Source organism: Conger conger, chromosome 9 (genome assembly GCF_963514075.1).
Source record: "Conger conger chromosome 9, fConCon1.1, whole genome shotgun sequence".
Taxonomy (NCBI): domain Eukaryota; kingdom Metazoa; phylum Chordata; class Actinopteri; order Anguilliformes; family Congridae; genus Conger; species Conger conger.
The window spans coordinates 50,731,116-50,757,378 of NC_083768.1; the positions used below are offsets into that span (position 1 = coordinate 50,731,116).

The 26,263-nt window shown below is 42.9% G+C and overlaps 1 protein-coding gene across 1 annotated transcript; it reads right to left on the reverse strand.

Moving 5' to 3' along the window:
* Nucleotides 1–19,146, reverse strand: mylipa (myosin regulatory light chain interacting protein a). The gene is made up of 7 exons (XM_061256387.1): nt 18,918–19,146; nt 17,466–17,656; nt 8,709–8,894; nt 6,570–6,767; nt 5,880–6,044; nt 4,540–4,948; nt 1–1,557 (listed from the first exon to the last, which is right to left on the reverse strand). Exons 1-7 carry the CDS (start codon nt 19,002–19,004, stop codon nt 1,378–1,380), a joined length of 1,416 nt encoding a protein of 471 aa, XP_061112371.1. The 5' UTR covers nt 19,005–19,146; the 3' UTR covers nt 1–1,377.
* Between the last annotated feature and the right edge of the window lie 7,117 nt (nt 19,147–26,263).

Below are 26,263 nucleotides of genomic sequence, written 5' to 3' on the forward strand. Positions count from 1 at the left end.
TTTTGTATTTTAAAAAAACATCCTTTATTGATACATTCTTGTCAAAGAAATATAAAATATCATAAGTTATTTCTACATTTACAGAGCGTATTTTTTGCATCAAACTGAAAAAAATACCTAGTTGCCTAGTTGTACAAATCGGAAAAAAACATCCCCTGCAGTAACAGTGCTGTAACTTGTCATTAAAAAATCCTCTTATTTTACTTTTTTAGACAAATATATGTGCAAAGAACAAGAATGCATACAGAACACATTGTGTTGCTACATTAAGGCAAACCCTATGGATAATACACTTAGGAACCTTTGTGGTAAAGTGACGCGTAAAGTGTAGATTTTTAATATATTCTTTCCTACCCACCCAAAACTCCTCGCTTTCCATAAAAGCTAATATTGCACTGGCAGATCTTCTAGTACCTTTAAATTCAAAGAACACACTAGTTGACCACATCAAAGTAAAAGTTGGTTTAAAAAGCACAAATTGATGGGTAGAATTAAGGTCTAATCCCTAATTATTATATATATACAAATCCAACTGTTTTCATGTCAGACTTATGTATGCGATCCAAAAGGACCATAAATTCTTAGACCATTTCAAGTTCATCCATCGACTGTATATCTTCCAGATAGTGTAGTCAGTGCTCCTTGAAAAACACTGACTTGCCGACAAAAGCTTATCCCTGCATTAGGGGTTATTTTTGTCAGCTGGTGGGAGTGTCTGTCAGCCATTTTACGCCTTTGGAGAGTTGGAGAAAGTTCCAGAGCGCTCAGCACTGGGTGTGAACAAACAGCCGCCACAGAAATAACAATACAACCCTCATCTTTTAATGATTTAGTAGTAGACCATGTTTGTGCTCTCTTGCCCAAAAATACCTTTTCATTGGCAAAAAAACCAACACATAATATTCAAACACCACATACAATTAAAATAATATACCATCGTTAAACTGAACTGAAAATGAGTTTGGGGTGAGAAAACAATGATTAAATGCTAAAAGCATAAAATGTGAAATGAGTAAAAATGTATAAATATGTATGGGTTTATATGCAATAAAAGACAGCATTATTTCCTCCTTGTACAAAAGTTTCGGGCTTGGTGCCAAAAATAGTTATGCAGAAAAATATGGAGAAAGACACAAACAAACGCACAAACAAATCCCTACTGCTATTGCTCATCAGGTCAACTGATACGTTTATATAATATTAAATATATATATATTAAAAATAGTTTACAGGTATATTTAAATAAAAAAAGAAAGAAAGAAAACACATCCTCATTGGCTTTTAAAAAATAATTTTGCGACGACCGATTGAAATTCCTGTCTGAGAAACGAGCAACGGCACGCAGACGATGAAGCGGACGCAGACGGAGATACTCCTTCACGTGTGACACATCTTCTCATTGGTGGAGTAGTCCTTGGTATTGCAGTGGTTAGGGCCCATGGCCCGGTGGATGGACAGGGGAGCGTTGTCTGTCACCGTTAGGCTCAGCAGGCTGGTGCAGGTGGGCAGGTAGACGTGCTGCACGTGGTCCACCTCCGACCGGCACACCGGACACAACTGTGCAGGGTGACAAAACCACGTTAGCCGCCTGTTCCAGGGACGATTTTAGCAAATTTACACAGGAGCATTTAAAGTAGTGGGCTCAAATTCAGTGCCATGGAGGGCCGCGTGAATCGTTATTATATAATCAGTTAAATTATTTGCTGCATTAGGACCGTAGGTTTACACATAACATATATAAAGTGAAATGCGTTGTTTATGTTTTCTAAATACCAACTGTTGCTTACATATAAATGCATATGGCTGAATGAGTAATTTGAATCAATTAAGGAGCATTAATTGGTTGGGATGAAAACTTACATATACACGGCCCTCCATGGCAACGAGTTTGAGACCAAGGAACCCTTAGAGGCTTCCTGAAAACTCTCAGGAGACAATTCTCTTTATTTAACACGGACAGACAATGGACGCTTGAAAACATAATATCACATTTTAAAGTGATAAGCATTTCAAAGAAGCCATTTTGTTGAATATACACATCAACTCAATGCCTGTTATGAAGCTGGAGTGCAGAAATGCAAAGACCAAGTTTTATTTTCTCATGGAATCAGGAATCGTGAATACCCAATACAACTTCACGCTTTTTGTCACTGCTTCTCTGAAACACCCTCAACACAAACACCATAACTGAACTGCAAAGCAGTGCTGGCAATTTCCCCACTGCTGGCTACTGCACAGAAAGCCCACCCATTAAAATAAATTTTTTGGAACAGGTAAACACACGCCAGGACCCCCCTGAGTCAAATAACCTTAAAATCTCATCTGCTGATAAAGACTGCCGTGCTACAGAACACGAAGAGCTTCGTTCCAAGCCCTCTTACCGGCAATGAAACGTGTAATACAGGAAGTAATCATGGGCATCAACAGGGAGACATTGATATGTTCCCCCTTCCCCCCCGCTGACTTGTGCGATAAGAAATCTCATACTTTACTGTGAAATTACTGGCAAATCGCTTCAATGGGTTAATTCTCCAGTTTGAATTTTCCACCTGAAGCAATTTAACAGAATATTACACTCTACTTTGGGGATTAGGGGACCACTGCAGTTTTAACAGAGCTCCATAAAAAGAGTTGATTTGCTGTAGTTGGCTGGGAACTGGGAAAAGGTGCAAGAGTGAGGGAGGTGGTGTAGACTGTTGCTATGATACAAGGGCCTGCACTGTTTGCAGTTCCTGAAACGGCAAATGAATCTGCTTCACCAAGAGCAAGATGCAAAACAGCCTATCCATCGAGTGCTTCATATGAAGTAAAAATAGTAAGTCTACAACTAGACCTAATATGGCCTAACAGTAATTTATAATTTACTGGATGAAAAATGTCATTTATTAATCAAAATGATAGTGTATTTATCAGTAGATCGAAGAACTAAGAACCCAATGTATGTCGGACGTGAGTTTTTAATTCTTTATTTGAATAGGGTGCAGTATACATTTTGTATTCCATCTTTTTAGCAAATGTCTGTGAATCACTACCAGGCCTCCGCAGTTCCAGGAAACTCAATTTTTGAGGGTGTCTATTCATGATGCAGCCACTTGTCATGTTCCTCCAGGCTTGCCGGCCAGTTAACCCTCCTATTATGTTAAGATTTTTATGTTTGGGGTCTAATTGAGCCGTTTAAATAAACACAATTATTGCAATATAAATATTTTGACACTTCAGTTGTCGCCTTCTTATTGCTTCCAAAATGACTAGCCATTTATCCATGAATATGAAAAATTTGTGAGAAACATCTCATTTTAGAGCCTAATGTACAGTAAGTGAAAGTTTGTCACCTGAATGGGAAAGTGAATCATCCGCAAGAAATCTGAGATAAAAATAAAATGGTCGTATATTTTCTAACATTTTATGCAGTTACAGAGGGTCAAAAGAACCCCACACAACACATCTGAATGCAAAGCTGGTATCGGACTTCATTTTTACCATTTAATCCCATCAAATTAGAAAATAAAAAACATCCTAAATATCAAAATGAAACAAGGTTAACTGATTTAACACTAATAGGAGGGTTAAATAACTGAGAAAAATGTCAACAGTTTTATTTTGCCAGCACTTATCTGTTATCGTGCTAAAAGCAACAGTTAATGTGGCGTAGCAGAACATTGCCAGTTGCGCAATGGTGCTTATCCGTGCTGTGGTCAGGTTTCTTTCAGCTAAAGCTTTTACTTCCCTTTGTTTTTCCACTGTATGTCAAATAGCCACCACCACCCTTTCGTTCTGTAAATAAACACCTGCCTTCCTATAACATAGCTCAAATACCACGCCTGTCTCCCGCCGTTCTTGAGTGTTTCAGCCCCGATGCAGCTCAAAACCAAAAACAGACAAGCGCTGACATTTTTAAAAGAAGCTCAACTTGAGGTGTATAATAAGAAGAGGCGAAACAGGGTGTATGGTTGCTCCAGAAAGAGGAAGTGGTTTAAGAGCCAAATAGTAACCGTGACTGAGCTCCACTATTAGCAGCATTCTAAGGTAAAACCACAGTGCACTGTGAATAAAGAGGAAACACTCCCCAACAGTTTGAAAAAAGGTCTGCAGGTGGGATTGGATGGATTTTCTAGGACTAGGCCCTGAGAAAAGGATGAAGCATCCAAAACATGCTAGTGAATGATTCTAAGAAGTCACAGAGCAAATCACTTCCTCTTTGAAATATTTGGTATATTTCATCAACCAAAAAGCGGTTATGGCGTAACCTGTTAATCACTTTTTAGTCAATCATCGACTGAGCACACCACAAACCAGCAGAAACTGCAGCACTCCATGGGGGTATTTCACAAAGCAGGATTACTGAGGATGCTGGATAAGTGAGTCCTCCCAAATTCGGAACACGGACTGAAGTAAAAATGGGTGTTCCCGCTTTTATCCAGCTAACTCAGTAATCCTGCTTTGTGAAACACCCCCCATCCCACTACTTAACTTCGAGTCCCCAGCCCTAAACAGGCTCTTCCAGTTCCGCCATCTCTCCAGGTATCCGGACGTTCTTACCTGCAGCTGGTTGGCGCAGGCCTGGCAGCAGACCATGTGACCGCAGGGGCAGAAGGCAGAGTCGATCTCCTCCTCGCAGCAGAGCATGCACAGGAGCGCCTCCCTCAGCTTCCTCAGCTTCTCCTGCAGAGCGCGGTTGGCCTCGCAGCTCCCGCAGTCCAGTTGCCCCGGCGACGGGCGGAGCGGCGACCGCGACGGCGACCGTTCGCCCGCGCGCGACATCAGGTCCACGATGCCTGCGTTGTACAGCGCCCGTCGCGCGTGGTCGTACACCTCCTTGGACGTGCGGCGGATGTCGAAGACGTACTTCTTGCCCAGGTTGATGTTCTCGTTGAGGAACAGCGAGGCCAGGTGGCCCTTGAAGTCGCGGCTGTACTGCATCATGACCGCGTTCGTCACTGTGTCGCACCTGGAGCAAACGACGCACTCGGTTAAAAGTGGGCCTCGGTTTAAAAATCAAACCAGGGTCACGGAGACACTATGTTTAGCGCTGTAGTTAGCTATGTGGACACGCACAAGACAAAAGCCAGACAAAACAGGTTGTGCTTGGTGAATGTGTGACAAAATGTTCAGAACAAGGAGATTCATTAAGGCTAATCTGTCCCCTGTACGGCTGCTGCAGATGTGAGATTGTAGAAATTCACAGCCTTGCGATTTATGACTTCATGGCCCAAAGAGAGGACCTGTCATTCCAGGGCACACAACCCATCTGTTCTTCAAAGCTAAACCACAAAATCAAAGCTTATTCAAAACCGTCATTATGCCAATCCAGTTTCTACACTCTCTAGAGGTACATTTTTGTTCTTCAAGGAGCAAATTTCCCAAATGTACCCTGAAAGTACAGTAATGTTCACTTTGGGAACAAATGAGTTTGTTTTCCAAGCAAAAAAAGGTACACATTAATTTTATATTGCTGGCTAGGGGCACAATTTTACCTTTTTAGGCACTTTTTGTACATTTATTTCTGAGACTGTATGATGATAAATTCTACAGCCATCTTGAGTGTGCATATTCACTGACCCACAGCAGGAGATACAGTAGAGGGGGAAAGAACTTAAAACCTGCATTGTTGGCAATTACAAGAGTTCTTGGGAGTAATATGTGGCTATAAGTGTTCCCTGGTGGCAGTTTGAAAAGGTTTGTGCCAGAAGTGATAAACTCCATACCAGACAAGGAAAATCTACTGAATATAGCCCCAGGATGAACTCATGCAAAAGACCATTAATCTGCTTTACTGTAGTTCAACTAGACTTTTCGAAAACAGTTCATCACCTCAAACAATGCAAAGCTCTGTATGGACATGGGTGATAGTAGTTTTTTGGGTTTTAACAGACCCTTACCTGTAGAAGGCGTGCGTCTCTGTGATCGCCCGGTACAGTCCGCTGGCTGCTCTGTGGCTGATCAGCTTGAAGAATAGTACCACACTGTCACCGCTTTCCTTTGTGATGGTCAAATACACACTCTTTCCTGATTGGGTTGCTATTTGTATAATTGGATATGAAATCCTTGAAGAAAAAGAAAATTGGCTTGGTCAGTGAACACATTAACTTATGCCATGATACATGCTCACTAAACATCTCAAATTAGCTTATATGTAAACTTAATAAAATGGAAATTAACAATCTCTATTCTCAACCGTACTTAACTTTGTCCATTCAGTGGTAAAATATTTCAAAATGGATGCCCTAGTCTCATCATCAATGCTTGCTTGAATAGTTCTGCATAGCGAGCGCATTGCGCATATTAAGCACACTGCATAGCTGCAGGGTTCCAAGGCAGCACAGCATGCCTCTGGCAGCCAACTTCAAACTGACACAAAGATCTGTAGCCAAGTGGCGAAAGTGCTTCAGTGGGACCTCAAAAGTTGGTAGTTTAAACCATAGTGTAGACACAATAAGATCCACACAGCTGTTGGGCCCTTGAGCAAGGCCCTTAACTCCACATCTAATCAACCGTACGTCGCTTTGGATAAACGCCTCAGCCAAATAACTGTAATGTAATGATTTGTGGAGGGGGCATGGCCTCCGTACCTGTTGACGAGGGTGAAGTCCTGCTTGCAGATGGCGATGCCTTCGGGCCCCACTCCCACGGCCAGCCGCTGGCTCTCGGCGTCGCGGGTCCAGTGCCACTCCACCCCGTAGTGCTCCAGAGAGGAGACCAGCTGCAGGGCCTGGTACTCCACCGAGGCCGGGCTCAGGCCCTCCAGCTCCTTGTGTTTTGAGATGATGCTGCCGAAGCAAAAACAAAGGAGTACTCCGTCAGTTCAGGAGCAAACGTCGTAGTGGTCGTGGTGTACGTTCCACGTTTCGTGTCGGACAAGCTCTGCCGGATTGGGGAGCGCACTCCAGCCAATGATGGGAGAGAGTGTGCTAAGCACAAAGAAAAGCAGCAAGGTATTCTTCGACCTATGTTTCCCTAGCCATCCTCCGGCCTGCCGCCCTGGAACCAGTGGGATGGAGCTAGTTTGTCGTACAGTGTTCAGTGGTTTCATGAGTGTTCAGTGGTTTCATGAGTGTTCAGTGGATTCATGAGTGTTCAGTGGTTTCACGAGTGTTCAGTGGATTCATGAGTGTTCAGTGGATTCATGAGCGTTCAGTGGATTCATGAGTGTTCAGTGGATTCATGAGCGTTCAAGTGGATTCATGGCCCTCATAAAGGGACAATGCAGCTTGAGCTAGAAGGGGGAGAGGGAGGTAGACATGCAGATAAATCTTTTCCATACCCTTTTCATCCTTAGCATTTCAGGTTTTCTGAAACTCACATGATCATCTGCTAATTGGATGGAAAAAGTAACCCAAGGAGCTACCAAATCTAATTTCAGTAAATGCTTCCCAGCTCTACTGTGGCATGAACAGAAAAAAACCAATATATCCGGTGACCTGACCCACTGCAGCATCATGAAAAGCCACTGTCTGGATAATGGCTGAACTTTCCTTTCAAATGTCAACAGCGTCGCTTGCTGTTCTTTGTGGAAAACAAATTATCATGGGAAAACAAATGCCTCAGATCTTCTATATGAAACAAAAGCTAATTTGGCAGGCAGAATAGTTCTTAAATATGCACTTTTTACACAGTAACAGTTTTTGAAATAACCGTTTAGTTTATATTTACACCACTGAGTCTGTGCATCAAAATATAGTGTACCTATTGGGTACAGACTGGGTTGCCTACATGTCAACTTGTGAAAAATTATATGGGAGTGGATAACCTGACAATCAATTCAAAATTAAATTTAAACCGGTCTTAGTAACAGTGTTTCTTCAGGTTCTTAATGTTTTTATTAAGTATTTATTTTAAAGATCCTGTTCACTTTATTAGCGCTTTAACAACAATGGTTAGCCTCGCCTTGACAGTAAACAAATAACAGATCTAACCAACAACTCACATAAAACAAACAGTCTTTGATCTAAACTCATACACCATATTCTCCTCATAATAATTTCAGATTTAACAAGCCTGGCAAATCTTTAAACATTCTAAAAGTTAAACGAGGTGGCATTTATTTCAGAGTAGGGATGTCAAGGTCTGGTAGAACTCAGGCCAACGTTATAAAATCTTAACAACAAATGATTTACACCCTAGGGACATAATGACAGACTGTAGGAGGCATAACAACATGTTTTGTGGATTCTTGAGAAAAACAAGTGGCCTGTTCCAAAGAGTGCGGGGAAGAGTGAGTGTAAAAGCACAGTGGCACCCGTCTGCCTGCTGTCTCTGCTCCTGCGTGCTTGCACATTTACACAGTCGGTGCTGCTATTTTTACCGGGGCACGAGTTGTTATTTTTGTGCCAACTTGCCGGTCAGAAAAACAGTATTCAGCGAGAAAAAGCTATTCAGCCCCTTTGCCGCTTAATTATAGTGGATATCAGGCCTTGTCACCTTGACAACAACTGCGCTCGACACTTTTCCTGCTCCTATATTTTTAATGGATCACTGCCAACTGCTTGGCTTCATATCAAAAGTAAAATAAAATTGAAATTTAAAGGGTTAGGGCCAATGTTACTGCAATTTGCCTTCATTTGAAAAACAAGCCTGTAGAATTTTGTTTTGTTAATGTTAGCCCCAGAAGTAAGAGTAAGAGGCAAACATACAAAGAAAAGAAAGAGAAACTGCTCACTGGCAGGTTTTGAGGAATGCGTGTTTCAGCTCAGAGGTGTTTATCGCCTCACCTGTTGACTGTGGCCGGGCTGGGCTCGCTGCCACACAGCTCTGTGTACCAGTACTTGGCCGTGTTCTGGTTGTAGTCCCCGAACTCGGCCTGGGCCAGCAGGGCGCTCAGCTCCTCTGCCTGCTCCGAGCCCATGTGCAGGTGGCCGCAGTGAAGGTCCTCCTTAACGTGCATGAAGAACAGGTGCCTGAGTAGGAGAGAGTGACAGGTGCCGATTAGAGCAGGGGGACATACACGGGGGAACGGCAGTCAAAAGTGCGGTACGACTGACACCTGAGGGGAGAGTTACGTAAAAGAGTCTCATTTCCACACAAAAAGTAAACACACGCAGGCACGCACGCACGTCAGAGGGCCTGAGGCAAGGTACGAAAAAAGGCACCTCTTACAAAACACACACACACACACACACACACACACACTGATTAAAGCCTCAGCACTACAAAAGAATACATTGGCAACATAGACATTTATTACGTCCTGAGATTAATTTTGTCGCCAGAGAAAAGAGAGGACTTCAACAAACCAAACGGCTTTGAAGATTTTTCTTTGTTTACATAATGTGTGAAGACTGGTGGGACAGACCTCAGAATGCCTCTCATCTGCTGGCACAGGGAGCTGGTGCCTTATCAACGGGGCGCGTGTTGTCGCAGTCAACACGGCTGCCGAATTGCTGGCTATTCATGACCCCAACCGCGTGCTGCTGAGCGATAAGCCGGGCCTGCGTGTGATAGCTGCTCCCATGCCAAAATGGCCGCTTCCCACACAGGGACGAAGCACGAGCAAAGAAATGGAAAAACCCCTGAAGATATAACAGTGTTCTCGTTGTGCTGCCGTGCTATTGACGCTAGTGGCTTATCTCAATCCGGATTGGCTCAAATCTCTTTGGTCGCTGTTCTCTTCTCCTGTGTCAGGCTCACTGGGAAATCAAAGTTATAGGATACCGACTTTCCACAATGCTCCTGTCACTGCACACGCAGACCCATAAACTCAATCTCTATATATTCATTCATAAACAATATCTGTAAGCAAATGCTGGTTGAGGGAGAATATAAAATAAGTTTGGTTACAGGTGCCAGATATACTCCGATGCAAGAGCTGAACATGTGCTTTAAAACAAAAAGATATTTCCAAAAAGATTCCTTGATACTACAACAACTTTTTGCCTCAGGATATCTGACCATAAGTGAAGTAAAAGCCCATACATTTACATTAGGTTTAAATGTCGACATTATTTGGTTGGAAATGTAGAATCAAATTCACAGTCAATAGTATTTTGGCCTGACACAAACCGTTTGAGACAGATGAGTGATGTACTGAGAGAAAGTAGAATGTACGTCCACACATGCTAACTTTCAGTTAACATAGTTAAATGCGACAGCAGGTGGCCCTGTAACTGAAACTGGCAGAAATTCTCTTGTAAGATGGCCACCCGTCACCCTCCCTCCCTCCCTCCCTCTAGCTCACCACAAAGGAAAGGCAATGAATCATGTGTCTTCTGTTGCGATTTCATCTGTATCAGACTTCCCCATAAAAAACTCACCCTGCAAAAACCCTCCTCTCGTTCTACAGCAAGAGCAATCAAATCTAAAACCGAGGTGCTGTGGTGTTGGTTTACGCTTTCCGAATAAGCCCTTAAATGACACAATCCTCCAATCAGGGAACTTTCAATACAACAGAAGAAGAGTGGAAGCACAAGAGGACGAGATTAGTACAAGACAACAGCAGCAGCTTCAGTGGAGCAAGCCTCAGGCATTACGTGGGTCCCCAATTCGCATGCCGCTCTTGCCGATCAGATTAGCGCTAACAATACCCCTTTGTGGCCTCCATTGTGAGACAAACTAACCGCCACAGCAAATAGTCAAGCTACCTGGCAGGCAAATACAGGACACGCCTTAAGTTTACTATCGGACACGCCACCATCCTGGAGCAAGAAGAAACAGCACCAAACACCGTCCCGTTCACCCGCTACACTCGCAACTGTCTGTTAATCAACTCAGATTCCCGCTAAAATCTCACTTTGCGTCAATTCAGAAAAGACACTATTGAAATTCCGAGATTCACCCTAAGCTCTACTGCATCAGGAAAGCGCGGCGGCACATTTCCCAGAAGGCCAGCCGACCCGATCCGGGAGGGCATCGGCAGCAATAAAAGCGGAAGCTGAGCTTTTCATCAAAAACAGTGCTGGAGATATTAGCTCTGGGGCAGCGCCGACGCGGCTGCCAAGGCAGGGTCACGCACGGCTTCCATCAGGAGGATGTACGCGGCCGTATCTGCGTATTCACTTGGGCCACGCGGCGTCCGTGCGTCATGTGGAGGCCTGCCTTGAGGGCCAGGTGCAACGGTCACTCTGCCTGGGTTCACAGGTCACGGAACAGTAGTGCCAGTGAGTGTGTGTGTGTGTGTGTGTGTGTGTGTGGGGGTCATTGTACAAAAGAGAATAGTCAGCTCTTCTTGAACCTCAGGCCCCTCTTGTTCACATACACCCCTCCCTCCCCCCGACAATACCCAACTGCACAGAGGGCCCACTCCAAGCAGCTGGCCGGCGACTCCATAATGCCTGGGCGTAAACTGATCTGCCTGGACTACAACTGCAGGGGCACCTTCCCAAGAACATTCTGTCCCATGGGTGAAAGCAAATAAGAGATGTGGTTTATTTTCCTAGTTTAACAGCTAGCATCCTTTCCAAGAGGATTTATGGGGATATGGAGAAGGGGCTCTGGAATGTTCTGCGCATGGGCAGCCTTTAAAAGGTGTAATGAAGAGAAACGGAGAGAGAAAAGCTCTTTTGATGATCCCATCAAGGGTAAAACATCAAGGGTGTTGGAGCAGCACTGCGAATCAACCAGTAACATGAAAGACAAGCATTAGCAATGTGCAATTTCAATACCTAAATCAATGTAAGGGAACAATGTATGAGCTTCAACGGTGCCTCGGAGCAGTTTCAGAAGAAAATGATACAACAATTTCCTCTTAGAGTTGTTTTGGAAATTTTACAGACTAACTCACTTCTCCTTCTAAGCAATGATGGATAGGCCAAGCTTTCTTCTTGTTTTACCTTGCCTGAAGGCAAGTTAGTTCTGTTCTGTGTGGCAACAGCGTGGCAAGAGACCCTTTGCTTTTTGCCACCGTTGACGAGACACATATATCAGGCCTGGCACCCCCCAAGCAGAGTTGATGGAGTCTTTTCACATTAAGTACTCCATTGCAAAGCTGGAATAAGTGACGTGTGAAACTCAAACACTTATTGCCACAGGACAAAGGCCACTGCTTTGGTTCTGAGAGAAGAGGAGAAGGTTCTAGAACCATTAACTGCCCACAACTCAGGGGTGCCAATAATTCTGGAGCCCACTGTAGCTTACAGTACATATAATTACTTCCAATGTTCCATCTGCTTAACAGTTAAACATGGACTCCTGAAAGTTCTGCTTTGTCCAAGTGATTCTACATTTGATCACTCACGGTACTAATAATTCCTGCCAGGATATTAATTTAACATGTAACCCAGTCTGATAATGTTTTTTTTAGACCTGACAGAGACATATTGCCACAGTTCTGTGCCTCTGTCATTTCACACCTTAAGAAACAGACAATTCGATAAAGTTTAAAGCTTCCAAATGTACATTTGTTAAAGTGGGGGATAAACCAAAATAACTGATTTTCTTCATATTGACCGTTTACGCCCCCAATATTAAAAGCAGCCATACTGCCGGATTGCCAAGACTTCAGTGCAAAACAAAAAAGGTCCCTGCAAAATGAAACCCAGAAGGCTCTGCCTAGCGACAGAAACCGCAGGCCAATCAGGAGGGGTTTTATGTTGCACACTGACTCTGGCTACAACAATTTCGTTTCAGAGCTGACGGCTGACATGGCTTGAGGCTATCCACGGAAGGTTATTCTGAGTCAACGACCTGAAGTAACACCAGAGCCTGACGTGGTAGACACACCCACTTCCAGTAAATAAGCCTGTCAAGCTCTAGCTAATGCTAGGAACAATCGGCGTAAACACTGTAAAATACTTGGTTCCACATAATCAGACTTTATCACATATTGCCGTTTACCACAATGAAGTCTTTACTAGCCAGTTGCCTTGTTTGTTGTCTGTTCCAAAACAGTGAATGATAAGAACATGAAAACAGTACACGGGCCCCACACAAATCTCATTGTATACTTCAATGACCCAACGACATCCCTAACAGAACAGCTGGCAATTTGACCTGAAAACACATAATGACTGCCATTTGCTGAACAATGCTTTCTGCAGTTCCTTGGCAACTTTATAAACAGGACATATTGTGGCTTTAAATACGAAGTCAATGGTTCTTTTTAAACTGAGCTGGTTTTGGTTATATTGCCTTTTCCTACCCAAAGACAGGCAGAATAGGGTACCCCTCTGCCTACTGCTAAACTGACAACGCAAAGTCAAACATAATCAATCGGTTGCATCATTAAGATTGCAGAACCGCCAAGGTTAGGACACCGATACGCAGTTATAAAAGGAAAGGGCTGCCAGTTGCCAAGATCGCATCCGAGGCCTAGCACAGAAACTGCCGTAATTAACTTGCAAATCGGCATCCAGAGAAACCAGATTATTCAGAAGCGAGTGGAAAAACAATCGCAGAGAAACAAAAACAACTCTAGCTAGGAAAAAGGTAAAACCATAAAATGGACTAAAGTACAGCTGCAGTAAGAGCACCGAATGATGGAAGTGACCATTTAATTCCGTAAATCGTTTCAGGTCAAAAGCCGGGGACAATAGATTCAAGTGGAGCAGGAAATTCTAATTACTGAAACCCGTCATCCCTACAGACTCTCCAGCAAGACCAGACAGTGGTGCAGGCCTTGTCTGACCACTCACCCCTCATAAGGAACTGGAATAATGAAATCCCATCATGCCACTCTCCCGATTTACCCCACTGTCAGATTAAGAAAATGAGTGACAGGTCAAGGTGGGGGGGGGGGGGGGGGCTGGTGGAATCCACCGGAACAAGCAACTATGTGCCCATCTCTACCCTGGCTGCTAACTACAAAATGAGGATTGCACCCTCATCGATTTCTCCTTACGCGAACATAGTGTCTTCAGCCTCAAATGCAGTCTCTTCCCACAGCGAGTCCCCCATTCTAAACCCAGCCTGCAGAGGGGAGGGAAGTACAGAATACAGAGAGGAAAAACAAGTGCAAACCAGCAGGCCCAGGCTGTAAAATGGAGGCTGTCTACTGTGCGGCGGATTAGTAATTAGAAGCAGGCCTTTTCAGACGCATTCACTGCGGATGGGGGGCTGCGTTAACCACACGCCCTCCCTGGATAACCCCCGGCCGTTGTGATCTGAATTTTAAACGGCCGGACGGGAACGGGGTGGACTGGCGATTTTCGTCGACCGTGCCGCCTGGGCGTAGCGAGGCGGATCGGCTCTGGGGAGCCGCTTGTTTCGGCCACCGCCCGTCTCGCCTCCGTGGGCACGTACGGGGGGCAGCGCACTGGGGCGGGGGTTGTGTGGCATGCTGGGAAAAGCTGGTGTCCGTCCAATTGGGCAGAGGCACAAACATCCCACAAAGGGGGCCTCGGCAGAGCTCTGAAACCGGGGTTTCTAATCCCCAAATAAACTGGGGAAGTTTCAAGCTTCCCATGTTATTTCACTTCTTCACCATTTCCAAACAACAAACTATAATCTCAGAATATTTGCCTGTTTGTTCTGTGGCGCCTTTGGTTAATGCTAATTGTTGGCCTAGGGGGTGGTGGGACACAGGGACTGATTCTGGCAGGACAGAGTTGTACTTTTGAGAGGACGTAGCCAACATTACACTGCAGGGGGTTAGAAAAACGTGGGCCTGGGTGCCTGGTAGTTAATGGGACCCAGGAGTGCCTGAATCTCCAGTAAGTTTAAACAAATATTTTAAATGACTTTCCTGAGCTTTGTCAGTAAACAGCAATGTGCATGTGCTGTAAGTGCTTCTGACTCCAGCGGATTCCTACAGATGAAACAATACAATAAAACCCTACCTGGCCAAAGCCCTGTCGGTGTTTACAAACATATGCAGCATGTGAAAGAAACGTATTGATTTTAGAGGGCAGTAAAAGGCCGGTTTAATATTTTCACAGTAGAGGCTTACGCAACCCCCTCTGAAATCCTGTACAGACTCATGGAGGTTTACGTAACCGCGCTGACAGAAGTGCGACCGCGGTGTTCTGTGCCAGTGCCTTGCCCGCGGGGGTCTACACGCCCTCATAAACGTGCGCCGTTTCCACCGGCCCGTAGCGAAAGGCACACAAACGTCCGCACGGTGTCGAAGGGCAGGCCTTCCCGCCCCTAACCTCAGTCTTCAGGAAACAGACCCTGCTCTGTTTCACCAGCCCAGGCTCACTCAGCCTTGTGGCACCGCAGAAACCTCCAGCCGAGGCACTTTCATTAACAGCTACCAGGTGCAAACAGGAAATGCGCCGGAAGCCATTTGTAAAAGACTACAAAAGCCCAACAGGGTAGACTTTAAATGGTCCCATTTTACAATATTTTGTCATTGTACCTACACAATTAGATTTGAAAACACTATTTAAATATTAATAATGACATTATACATAATAAATTATACCTACAAAGAAACTACTTCTGAAATTATATACTAGGAAAAAGGCCACTGCTTTAGAAAAACATGATCCCAAAAACAAAGTAAGAAACTTTCTAAAATTTTGCCATGAACTTAATTTCTATTGAAAATAAGTAGTAGAGTGAAGTATGTCCAGTATACTTGTAAGATTCAGAGCAAAGGTTTTTAAAATAGTTTGTGACCTTGGCAGACTCCAAGATGCCTGAGACCCTCACACACAAAGCCCAGCACAGTAAATGAAAAAAGGTTTTCTCCAGACAGAAGCTCCTCCTCTGTGCCTTCCAGTCAGAACTGAGTCACAGCTACCAAACGGCAGGGGCCACCATCTTGCCGCTTTGGAACTTTTGTCAGCGAACATCACGCGCCTTGTGAAAGCCCATTACTCATTCTGAAAGCATTTTTAACAGTCAGAGACAAACGGGTCTAGCTTTCCTAGCAACTGAATAGGACTGTGCAATTGCGCCTACATGCTCCTGCATTTACACTTCAGAACAAAAAGAGCATTATAAAGCGTTAAAAAGGGAGTGATATAAATTAGTTCACTTTGTCTCCTTTGTCTACAGTCAGTGTGCCACCTCGACAGGGAATCAATACACTTATCTGAACGATCAAAATAAGAAAGCAATGGCCTTAGGCCAGTTCTCCTTTTAGCATTTCTTTCCAGAAATAATAAAAACTGGAGAGCTTGGCAAACAAAGCACTCTTTTTCACGTTAGCTTTGAAAGCGGCAGCTTCGGCCAGTTTCCCTGATGCTGGGTGCGGGCGTCTGGCCCCTCGGAGTGCGGAACTGAAGCACGTTTCTGCGCGCTCCCAGAAACGTGTGCTAAGCGCGTGCTTTAATTAGCCATCCCAGCCCTCATCCCTCCCTGGCCCTAAGTCCCTCCACCATATGTTTGCGACCAACGTAATCTCTCGGAGGTCAGAGCAAGTCTGGGCATCCAACAAATGAGAATTAGCCGGCAGTATCCTGCTCCTTCCGCCCTCATAAATTCACAAACCAAATACAGCGATGTTGTTTAGTAAGCATGCCACATAGTTTCAAAAAGATTCTTGCTTTGTCTGGCCACAGGGGCTGTGACAGAGCAGACATGCAGTCCGGGGTGTTTAACAGAATGTAAGCATCAAATTAACCACTGATAGTGGGTGTTGCTAACACCTCAATTCAAACTTTTTTTCCACCAAGCCGTCTGTGTACTGCGGAAAGGAAGGTTTCTAACAGACATTAGAAGGGGTCTGGACTGGGAAGCTCTTCTCCCGGGCACAAAAACAGAAAAAGACTGATAATTCACTTGGAACAAAGCCTTGCCAGGACTTGTGCCCTGATGACAAATACAAAACTCATACACTGGGTAAATAGGAAGTCATCAAAATGTCACACATCCCGCAAACACTTATGTGGAAGCGCTAAAGATTCCTTTTTACTCAGTAGTGATTATGACACAGAATTCTTCAAACTATCTCTGGCTGAACAGGAAGTTTGAAGAACAAAGTAAAAAAATAAAGAAATAAAATGTAAAAAAACGAAAGAAACTCTTGGTAAAGCTAGGAGATGCAACGCAGCAAGCTTTGAAACCCTGGGGGCGACAGTGTGAAGAGTGAGGTCACGTTTCCTCATGCCTTTCATCTTACAAGGAATGACCTACAGTAACACTGAGTGACAGGGGTTACTACAGGGCATTCTGGAGAATAGTATCATTACCACGAAGCAGGTTGACTGGCTCGCATTACAGTCTGCCCGCTTTCTGTCTCCTGTCTGAAGGCTCCGTCCACCACAACACAAACTACAACAAAGTATCCCCACATAAGTGCCTGGTTTACTATCAGTACTAATGCATTAGGGTCATCCTGTTTATTTAGCACTGTGTATTAAATGGGTGTAATTGTACGATATATGCTGTGAATAGTAGTTTTTTGTCGCATTTTGACGTCTGACCTCATCTTGGTATGGCCAATGAACATCAAGGACCACGATGGAAATAAGTCCATGACTTTTTCATGTTATCGTGTTATCCAAATTCTTCACATGTTGATCTTTTTGATACATAGTATAGTACCGCAACGTGAGTATTTAAATTGGCTCGTATTTTGCCACTGCAGGACGGCAATCAATGAGCAGCCGTGGTGAACCAGGAATTAGTGAGTCGGACATGGGACATACCTCGTCTGCTCCTGCAGTATGAGGTGAGGTTCAACAAAAAACTTGACCCGCAGCCGCAGTCTGCATGGAGTCAGGCTGTCCATCTGCTGGGAGATCCTGTTTCTCAAATTCAGCCATAAGTTCTCTCCTTTGCTGCCAGAGTACTGTAGCCCAAAGTAGTCCACTTCTATTATTCCCAACTTCCTACAAACCTGTAGGGGAAAAGGAACACAATAAACCACTGAACTGTAGATGGGAAGTGTAAATGGAGATAAAGGCTCTATATACACTTGTGCAATTTTGTGGAAGTATATTTTTATGGAGCATAATAAAATGCTAATTAAATGTGATGAAACGGATTCCGCTGATGAGCTTCTGGAGCTGTATCATCCATGCCCAGCATGCAATTATAAGTAATATGATTCTACGATAGTAATACGGACAACAATGAAGAGATGTACTAGCACATCCCTTCCCCCCTAAAACGGTTGCATACCCACTTCTCACCAGCGGCAGGAAATTAAGGGGATAGCTATTACGTAACCACGAGTGTGCCTTCAGAAGCGGCCAAAATGAATGAAATCCGATTCCATGGCCATTTCAAACGCGGGCACAATTTTTTTTTACTTTGAACTTCTCATGATGGAGGCATATTAAATGCAAAGTGTAGAGGATGACAAACGACCTAAACGCGGAAGCATGTTTCCATATCGAATCCGCACGTCATTTCAACAATTTTGTCTCGCGGACAATGACAATATGTTGGATTAAACATATGCATTATCAAACGTTTAATTTGTTATATGCCGCAATTGTCTTCTGAATTTTTACACTAACACAAGTAACGCAGAAACGCAAAGCCTCACTTGTTGTAGGAGGTTTCTTGTTGACAAAGCATATGCATTTAACAGGAGTAGGTTGACAAAACATCTGCGGGTGGCGCATATGAACTCTAGTAACCTCGGCTATCGCACTAGAGATCTCCGGCTTCAATGCAAATTAGGCTACTTTAAGTTCAACTTAACTCGTTGAGTATTTTTCTTTTACCGATTAAAAAAAAACATTACACATATTGCAATAGCAACACACTAATCGTAAGATAAATACAAAATAGCCTATTTTATATACTGTTTTATTAAACGAATGCGCGCTGCCGCGATACGAATGATGTTTCAGTAGTCACTTCGAGCGCTTCAGTTTTGAATGGCAAATTTAAGCAGACTGTACATTTTAGGCAAAAAAATATAACTCGACTGCAGTTATGCATCTATAATAAACTAATAGGTTAAATCGCATTTTCCATTATTTAATGTTCAGGCCGGGCAGACTATTCTTTGTCAAAATTAAAGTTGCGATCGTGGTAAGTACTCCAAAAAATAATTTGCCTAATAAAAAAAAATCAAATTGTAGCCTATCTTTTGAATAACTACAGAACAGTACATGAAATGACAAAAACAGAATGTGATGCATTACCTTATTCAGACAGTCTTCGCCGTTTGCCTTCGTATCAACCTCCACCTCCATCACCACCGAATCCGGACGTGTAACATGGCAAAGCATTTTGGCTTGCAATAATTTATCTTTGGTCTGACCTTCCTTTGTGGAAAATAATAAGATAATCTCTCTCCTCCTTTGAATCCCTACATCAAGCCCTCATTCACTTCCCCAACCTTCCTCTTCGCCTGGTGTTAACTGTCTCCCAGCTGTGTATCAATGAACTACTAGGCAAGCATTGCATTCCCTGAAACACAAGCAAGGAGCCAATGACAGCCCGCGTACCATACTGGCTTGAATAAACCGACCAACGGCAAGTACTTTCTCATGCAGGCGAAACCAAAAAGAGGTAAACTGCAGAAGGTTGATGTGGAGCCCCCCTCTGTCTGCTTTTTACATTGTTTTTACTTGTCGCAGAATTTTACTCAGAAGGTCTTTGAGGACACATTGGCCATCCAAATTGAATTTATCCAAAACAGAAAACTTAGTTTTGACAATTGACAATTGTTTCTGAAAAAACATGTAGTGCAACTGTCCTAAATTCCTCTGTGATCTTGTCAAATTTCGAGTCCAAATTCATATACGATAGTATATATATATATATATATATATATATATATATATATATATATATATATATATATATCTTATCTTATAGATCACTTATTTTCTGGCATAATTTTCAAACATTGTCCCTCTCTAACCCAAATTCTGAATATAACATTTCTGTTGGGCCCTATTTAACTTAATGCTAAAATGTTTTCATTCTTTCTCGGTGGAAAAGCTTTGATCCTAATAGCCATATACACACACTTTGTGAGAAAGTAATGACATGTTTTTTGTCAATTTAATGTAAATATGCTGCCTATTTTCGTTAAATACTTAGAGAGACACATTTTAACCTTTCAATCACACTTGCTACTTGAGTCATTTAGAGTGAGGTGAGTCGACTGACCCCAATTACATTTTACAGGGCTTAGTCTGAGGAACAATTTGTGAGTTATGGAGATAATACTGTATCCGCCACTTTTCAGCTTACTGCATCTGAGCTCAAAGTAGTTCCCTTATAATTACCCTTATGTTGGTAGTTATAGTTGGGTTGCTGGATTTGGATTGGCACTCTTTAAACCAAGGGATTATACAATAATAAAAAATAACCCATGGATCGGTAAAATGCTTTCTTTCAGGGCAAATTAATCAGCCTAAATCCAAGAATTAATCATTTTGTAAGTCAGCTAGATATGACCTTTTTCACAATCATTAAATATTCATGTAATATTTTGCATGGACAATTCTCATTTTATGAACCAGCACTACACGGGATGACATAATTAGGCTTGCTTTCACAATCTTTTAAATACTGTCGTGCAATGAAGACTATTTTCATGAAGATATATTAGGCATTATAGAACCTGCATTATAATCTCTCTGTGCATGCTATACAGTATATAGGGATAAACTCAATGAGCAATTTATTAGGTAGACCTGTACACCAGCTTGTTAAGGCAAATATTTAATCAGCCAATCATGTGGCAGCAACAAAATGCATAAAAGCATGCAGATGTGGTGAAAAGGTTCAGCTGTTGTTCAGACAAAATGTCAGAATTGGGAAGAAATGTGATCTAAGTGACTTTGACCATGGGGTGATTGTTGGTGCGAGAGGTTGGTTTGAGTATCTCAGAAACATCCAGTGAGCAGCAGTTCTGTGGCCTAAAATGAGTGAGAGGTCAGAGGAGAGTGGCCAGACTAGTCGAAGGTAAGTCAAAAAAGTAAGTCTAATAAATACCTAAGCGCTCACTGAGTGTATATCCATCCATCCATCCATCCATTATCTGAACCCGCTTATCCTGAACAGGGTTGCAGGGGGGCTGGAGCCTATCCCAGCATACATTGGGCGAAAGGCAGGAATACACCCTGGACAGGTCGCCAGTCCAACGCAGGGCACACACACCATTCACTCACACACTCATACCTACGGGCAATTTAGACTCTCCAATCAGCCTAACCTGCATATCTTTGGACTGTGGGAGGAAACCGGAGTACCCGGAGGAAACCCACGCAGACACGGGGAGAACATGCAAACTCCGCACAGAGAGGCCCCGGCCGACGGGGATTCGAACCCAGGACCTCCTTGCTGTGAGGCGGCAGTGCTACCCACTGCACCATCCGTGCCTCCGCTCACTGAGTGTATATTAGAATAAAAATCCAAACTGCATTATTTAGGTATTTGATACTTGGTTAAATTGAAATTAAGTCGAACCTTACTATTATACATTTTTAACTATATATTACATAATAATCAAATATTTTTATTTGATTATACCTATTATACCAATATTTTGATTGGTATCATCTGACAATTTAGACAGTTAAGCATATGCAATGATCCACCTCAAGACAACTTTTAGACATATCTGAGATTGATCTCGGCCAGCTCATTTTCTGATAGGCCACTGGACGCGGCTCAGTTCAAATAGACTTGGTTTTAAACCGAACGCTTTTGTGTTATGAGGAATAGGTTTTGTAAAAGTGACACACACCTTTTGCCTGGAGGAGTGTAATCATCAATTATATATTGCAATACAGCAACTTAGCATAAAATTGTTCTTTTACCTACTGTTAATGTATCATTAATGTGTCCTTTACATGTTTTTAAATGCTGAAGTTATATGCATTGTCGCTGCAGCTGAAAGCTATTTTTAAATCTAGTAAAGCATACTGACTCAAAGGAACAGTGCATGCATGGAAATTACGTAATATTATAAGTTACAAAGGGCAGGAAGTGTGTACTTGAAATAAAGAGCAAGTATCCTGTTCATGCCCATCTTTAAAAGCACTTAAAATTTTAATGCCATCAGATATGTAGCTCCAGTTTGTCTCAGAGGTCTGCAAAACATATTTTTAGCCTCCACTCTCCAGTCTCCATGACTTGTACATCACTACATCTTGTGTTCAGTTTCCTTTTTAATCCAGGCGACTGTTTCCGAATAATCTGACTTCAATGGACTGTACTGTCTTAAAGGGTCTTAGGGTCTTAGAGGCTCAAGGTCTTGTCGTGAATCACGCTTTTGTAGATTATTTCAATAAGTGTAGTGATAGTAACCTTGGGTATGATGAGGCAGTCAGACAGAAACGTCTGTCAGTGGAACAATGGTTCTCTGTTCTATGAGGGCTCAGAATCATCAATTATTCAGCCATTTAACTACATGAGTTATAAACTTATCTCATCAAATTGCATTGTGCTGACCAATCAAATTTAAGCATTAGGTATAGTGTGTCCTCCAAATAATTGCTTTGCATATGCTGCATTTGCTTTCTACATTGTAAACAGCATGTCAGTTGGTTAATATGACATCATAATCATTCCTTCTTACATCCATGTTTATTTTCCAAATTGGGGGACTAAATAAATAGTCTGTGTAAATGTCTAAATAGGGCTGCAATTCCTACAGGGTTCACCCAATATGGATGTAACTGCCCAGAAATGAAAGCCGACATTCTGCACTTCAAACTCACATTCAAATCCTATATTCTGGGGTATAGGCAACGAAAACAACAAAATTGTGTGCTTATGGACAAGCCATATACAGTACTGTTCAAAAGGCACCTGTATAACATTCTGTACAGATAAGATTCTTTCAAAAAGAATTAAATGAAAGGTCCTAAATAAACGTAATATCCATTTTACATTACATTTTAGTAATTCGGCAGAATAGTTAAAAACTCAAAGTGCTGCAATCAAATCAATATTTTTTTGTGACCACCCTTCGGCATTAAAACTGCATCACTTCTCTGAGATAGCCAAAGCTGTCCTGCAGTTCTATAAGCCAATCAGCAGGGAGGTTGTTCCAAGCATGTTGGAGAACTTGATCATGTTTTTATGTAAAAAGTAGTCAATCATACTAACACACACAAAAAAACTCCCCATATATATAATAAAGTCTAGGGCGCCTAAGACGTCTGCACAGTACTGTATACTCGTGAGTTGGAATGTCTGGTTGCATACTGTCAACTCACAGCCAGTCAGGGAGATGAATGGACTGGCAGTTGGGCATGGCCTAGCTGAGCTAGCATACAGTGTCCTCTGCTCTCCGTGGGAAGGGCAGTGAGTGTAATCCTCTCACCGAGCTCCGAAAACGAACGTCACACTCTCTCAGAGGGCCAGAATGCGGGATCATCTCACAGAAATCCCACATTGTCCAACGCAGGCTAGCATGTGGTATAAACCAGTAAGATACTTGTGAGAGTTGTTGTGTGATACTTGAACATCGCTTTGTTGCCCATTTTTCCCCCATTTCTCTCATTTTGGATAGCAGCTGTAGTCCTGTTCCATTACAGCACTGTCCTTTGTCATTGAGAACCTGAATGATATGATTCTCACTTGTGTGCCAGACCTACAAGAGGCCGACAGACACAGTTGACATTGACACAGACAGGATTAGACTTCATTGCTGTGCCACTACCGCCAGGGTCTAGTGATGGGATATTCCATCCAATAGCCTGCAACTGTTGGTCATCTTTTCATAATATTGGGAGAATATTAGAAACAACCTGCATCGTCTCCCCTTGAATTGTATGGTTATGTAAAGCTTTTCCTAAGTATATCATGTTCAGATTTTTCTTTTTAGATACGTTTTTGCTTGGAATGTTTAAAAGCCCTTGCATAACCAAGTCATCATCATAAACTATCCCTCGTATATGAGGATGACAGGTCTTGAGGCTACAGTAAGTTATTAATGTGTCGTGTCTTGTCTGTGCTGGCTGATTTTGGAGTATACACCTGAGCACAGGAATCGCAAACACAGTCGGACAGGATTTTTGGAGTGAGTACTAGGGGTAGTGCAGCCTTCTACAAAACTGGACCACTTGACCAGTTCAAACCAGCTCCCAGCTTGACATGGTTTGACCAGGACAAGCTATGTTTTAAAACATACTGGCATACTACTTCAGGCTACACCTTTCCCTCCCCAACTCACAATCACCGTGATTAGCCTTAGACCGTAATGGCACTTATGTATAGATATCGTTACTTGTATAGGTATTGTTGTTTTTATTGGCTGTTGTATTGTTGTATTCTAGCTGCCAACTGTGGTATGCTAGTTTGAAAGTTGATTCAAGGGTTCTGAATTTCTGTATGTTTACACTAGGACTCGGGACAGTACTGTCCTCTCAGGTCCACTTTTGCACTTGTTCTTGTGTTTGATTTGCACTTTGTTGTACGTCGCTCTGGATGAGAGCATCTGCTAAATGCCACGTAATGTAATGTAATGTAATGTAAAAACAGCTGGTAGCTGGTTGACCAGCTCATAGCCAGCTAGACCAGCTTTATGGCCACCGTAGCCATGCTGGTTGACCAGCTCATACCCTGCTAGACCAGCTTATGACCAGCGTGACCAGTTTTTAAGTGGGTTAAGCTGGCATAGCTGGATTTCATAGCAGGGAAAAGAAGTCTGCTCATGGGTAGTATAACACAGGGAAGCCATTGGTGACTTAGCAGACCAGACAAGGGGTCCAGGGTTTCCGGCCCCTTTTAGCTTTCATCCGCCTTCCCAACTGTGGGGTGGAAGGAGTCGTGGGAGTGGGGTGAGGCTCCTTCATCTGCCCGGTCTGTTGGCGAGGACTTGTAATTAAACATCAGAGCTGTCCTTCTCCTAGGCTGACTGGCTACCAAAGCTGGAGACCCCGACCTGAGCTGCATCCTTCATGATCATCAGAGGGGCCTCTTACAAGTTACTGACAGCCGGGGTCAGCTATGCCCGGCACTCGTGTAGCTCAGGGGCCTTGCACCCTGACATAGATAAACAAGCCGAGGCTACCCACTGCCCACATAAGCACTAATCTCAGTTTGTATCCGGTTCCTTTACAGCTACTTACAAAGACTTCAGTAACAGCAATGCTGTGAGAGACGTTTTGCGGGAAACTATAGCTGTGGTGGTTTAAAGGAATGCATGTAATTATGGCTAACTGGGAGGGACGTGGTACAGTGTAACATGTTGGAGAAGCAAGTCGTGCTGCAAGTGAACAAAGAGCAGACATACCCTACCTCTCATTCGACAAGAATCTGAGCATGTGCCAACTTCTCCCCTGCTCAAAGCAAACACAGAAGAAGGAACGTAGAGCAGATGTACTGTAAGCCCAAAATCTCATAGTGTACATGCATAGCACCACAAATGCTTCCAAAAAAAAAAGAAATTAGATGTTTTTTCTTACTGGTGAAAGTTGTGTCTCTACTGTTGTTCAAATGGAAACCTTCTAATGCCTCATAAATATTCACGAAGGGGTGTGAACAAAGACAGTTACTGCTGCAGTGGCTATGCTGTTTTTGGGCAAGCGTCCTCTTGAATCTTGTTTTTCAGAAAAGTTGCACTTGGATTAATTCTACGGAATGTTTTATGCAAGAAAGTGATTATTTCCCTCTTATTGTTTATGTAATCATCTCACAACCAAGCGTGTAACAACTAATCATGTAAACGGTGTGCTCAAACTATTGTTTGACAATAGAGCGAACCATTCAGCCTTTTTGAAAACACAATGTCTAACTTGATCTTTTTAACCCTCTTAGAAATAGCTGTATTGCCAATTTTATTAATAAGCAATAGTCGACCAGTACTATTCAGATGAGTAAGAAACAGTGGACCTGTAACCAAACAGAATTCATGAAATGTGAATGGTAGATGAATAAGCCCTTCAAGGCCATTCTTTTTACTTCTTGCTAAATCATCTGTCAAGGCTCATCATCAGGGTATTGTGGCAAATATTTCTGCAACTGCCGATTTTTCAGACATCTCAAGCATTCTTTAGATTTATGAATTTGCTCTGCCCTATTGGCCTTGTTGACAAGGCCCTAGCAGCAAGCAGGCTTGTCCTGATCAGAGCACTCAGTAGTGGTTCCTCTCCAGTTCAGTACATTTCAGTGGCTCTGACTTTCACTAAGCAGAATTTTAAATCTGCTTTGTGAAAGTCAGTGTCCCCTGTCTCTGCTTCCAGGGGAAGGATCCTCTTTAAAGGCAGACATAATGGCCAACAGAGAACCTTGGGCTGAATGAGATCTAAAGCTCATCCATCTCCTTATAGTGCCTGCTGAACACAGGCAAAGGCATGCACATCAAAATCAATAGTGTCTCACAAGATAGTATCTTAAGCTAATTCACATTTGCCCTATACACTTACTGAGCACTTTATTAGGAGCTTTATGCACCTACTTATTCATGCAATTATCTAATCAGCCAGTCGTGTGCAAGCAGTGCAATACATAAAATCATGTAGATATAGGTCAGGAGCTTCAGTTAATGTCCACATCCACCATCAGAATGGGGAAAAAATCT

Coding starts and splice junctions, on each gene's coding strand:
- mylipa (XM_061256387.1), bottom strand. CDS start 19,004: ATGCTTTGCCATGTTACACGTCCGGATTCGGTGGTGATGGAGGTGGAG. Junction 8,895..17,465: donor ATACTGCAGGAGCAGACGAG/GTATGTCCCATG, acceptor TCTCCTACTCAG/GCACCTGTTCTTCATGCACG. Junction 6,768..8,708: donor AGCCCGGCCACAGTCAACAG/GTGAGGCGATAA, acceptor TTGCTTCGGCAG/CATCATCTCAAAACACAAGG.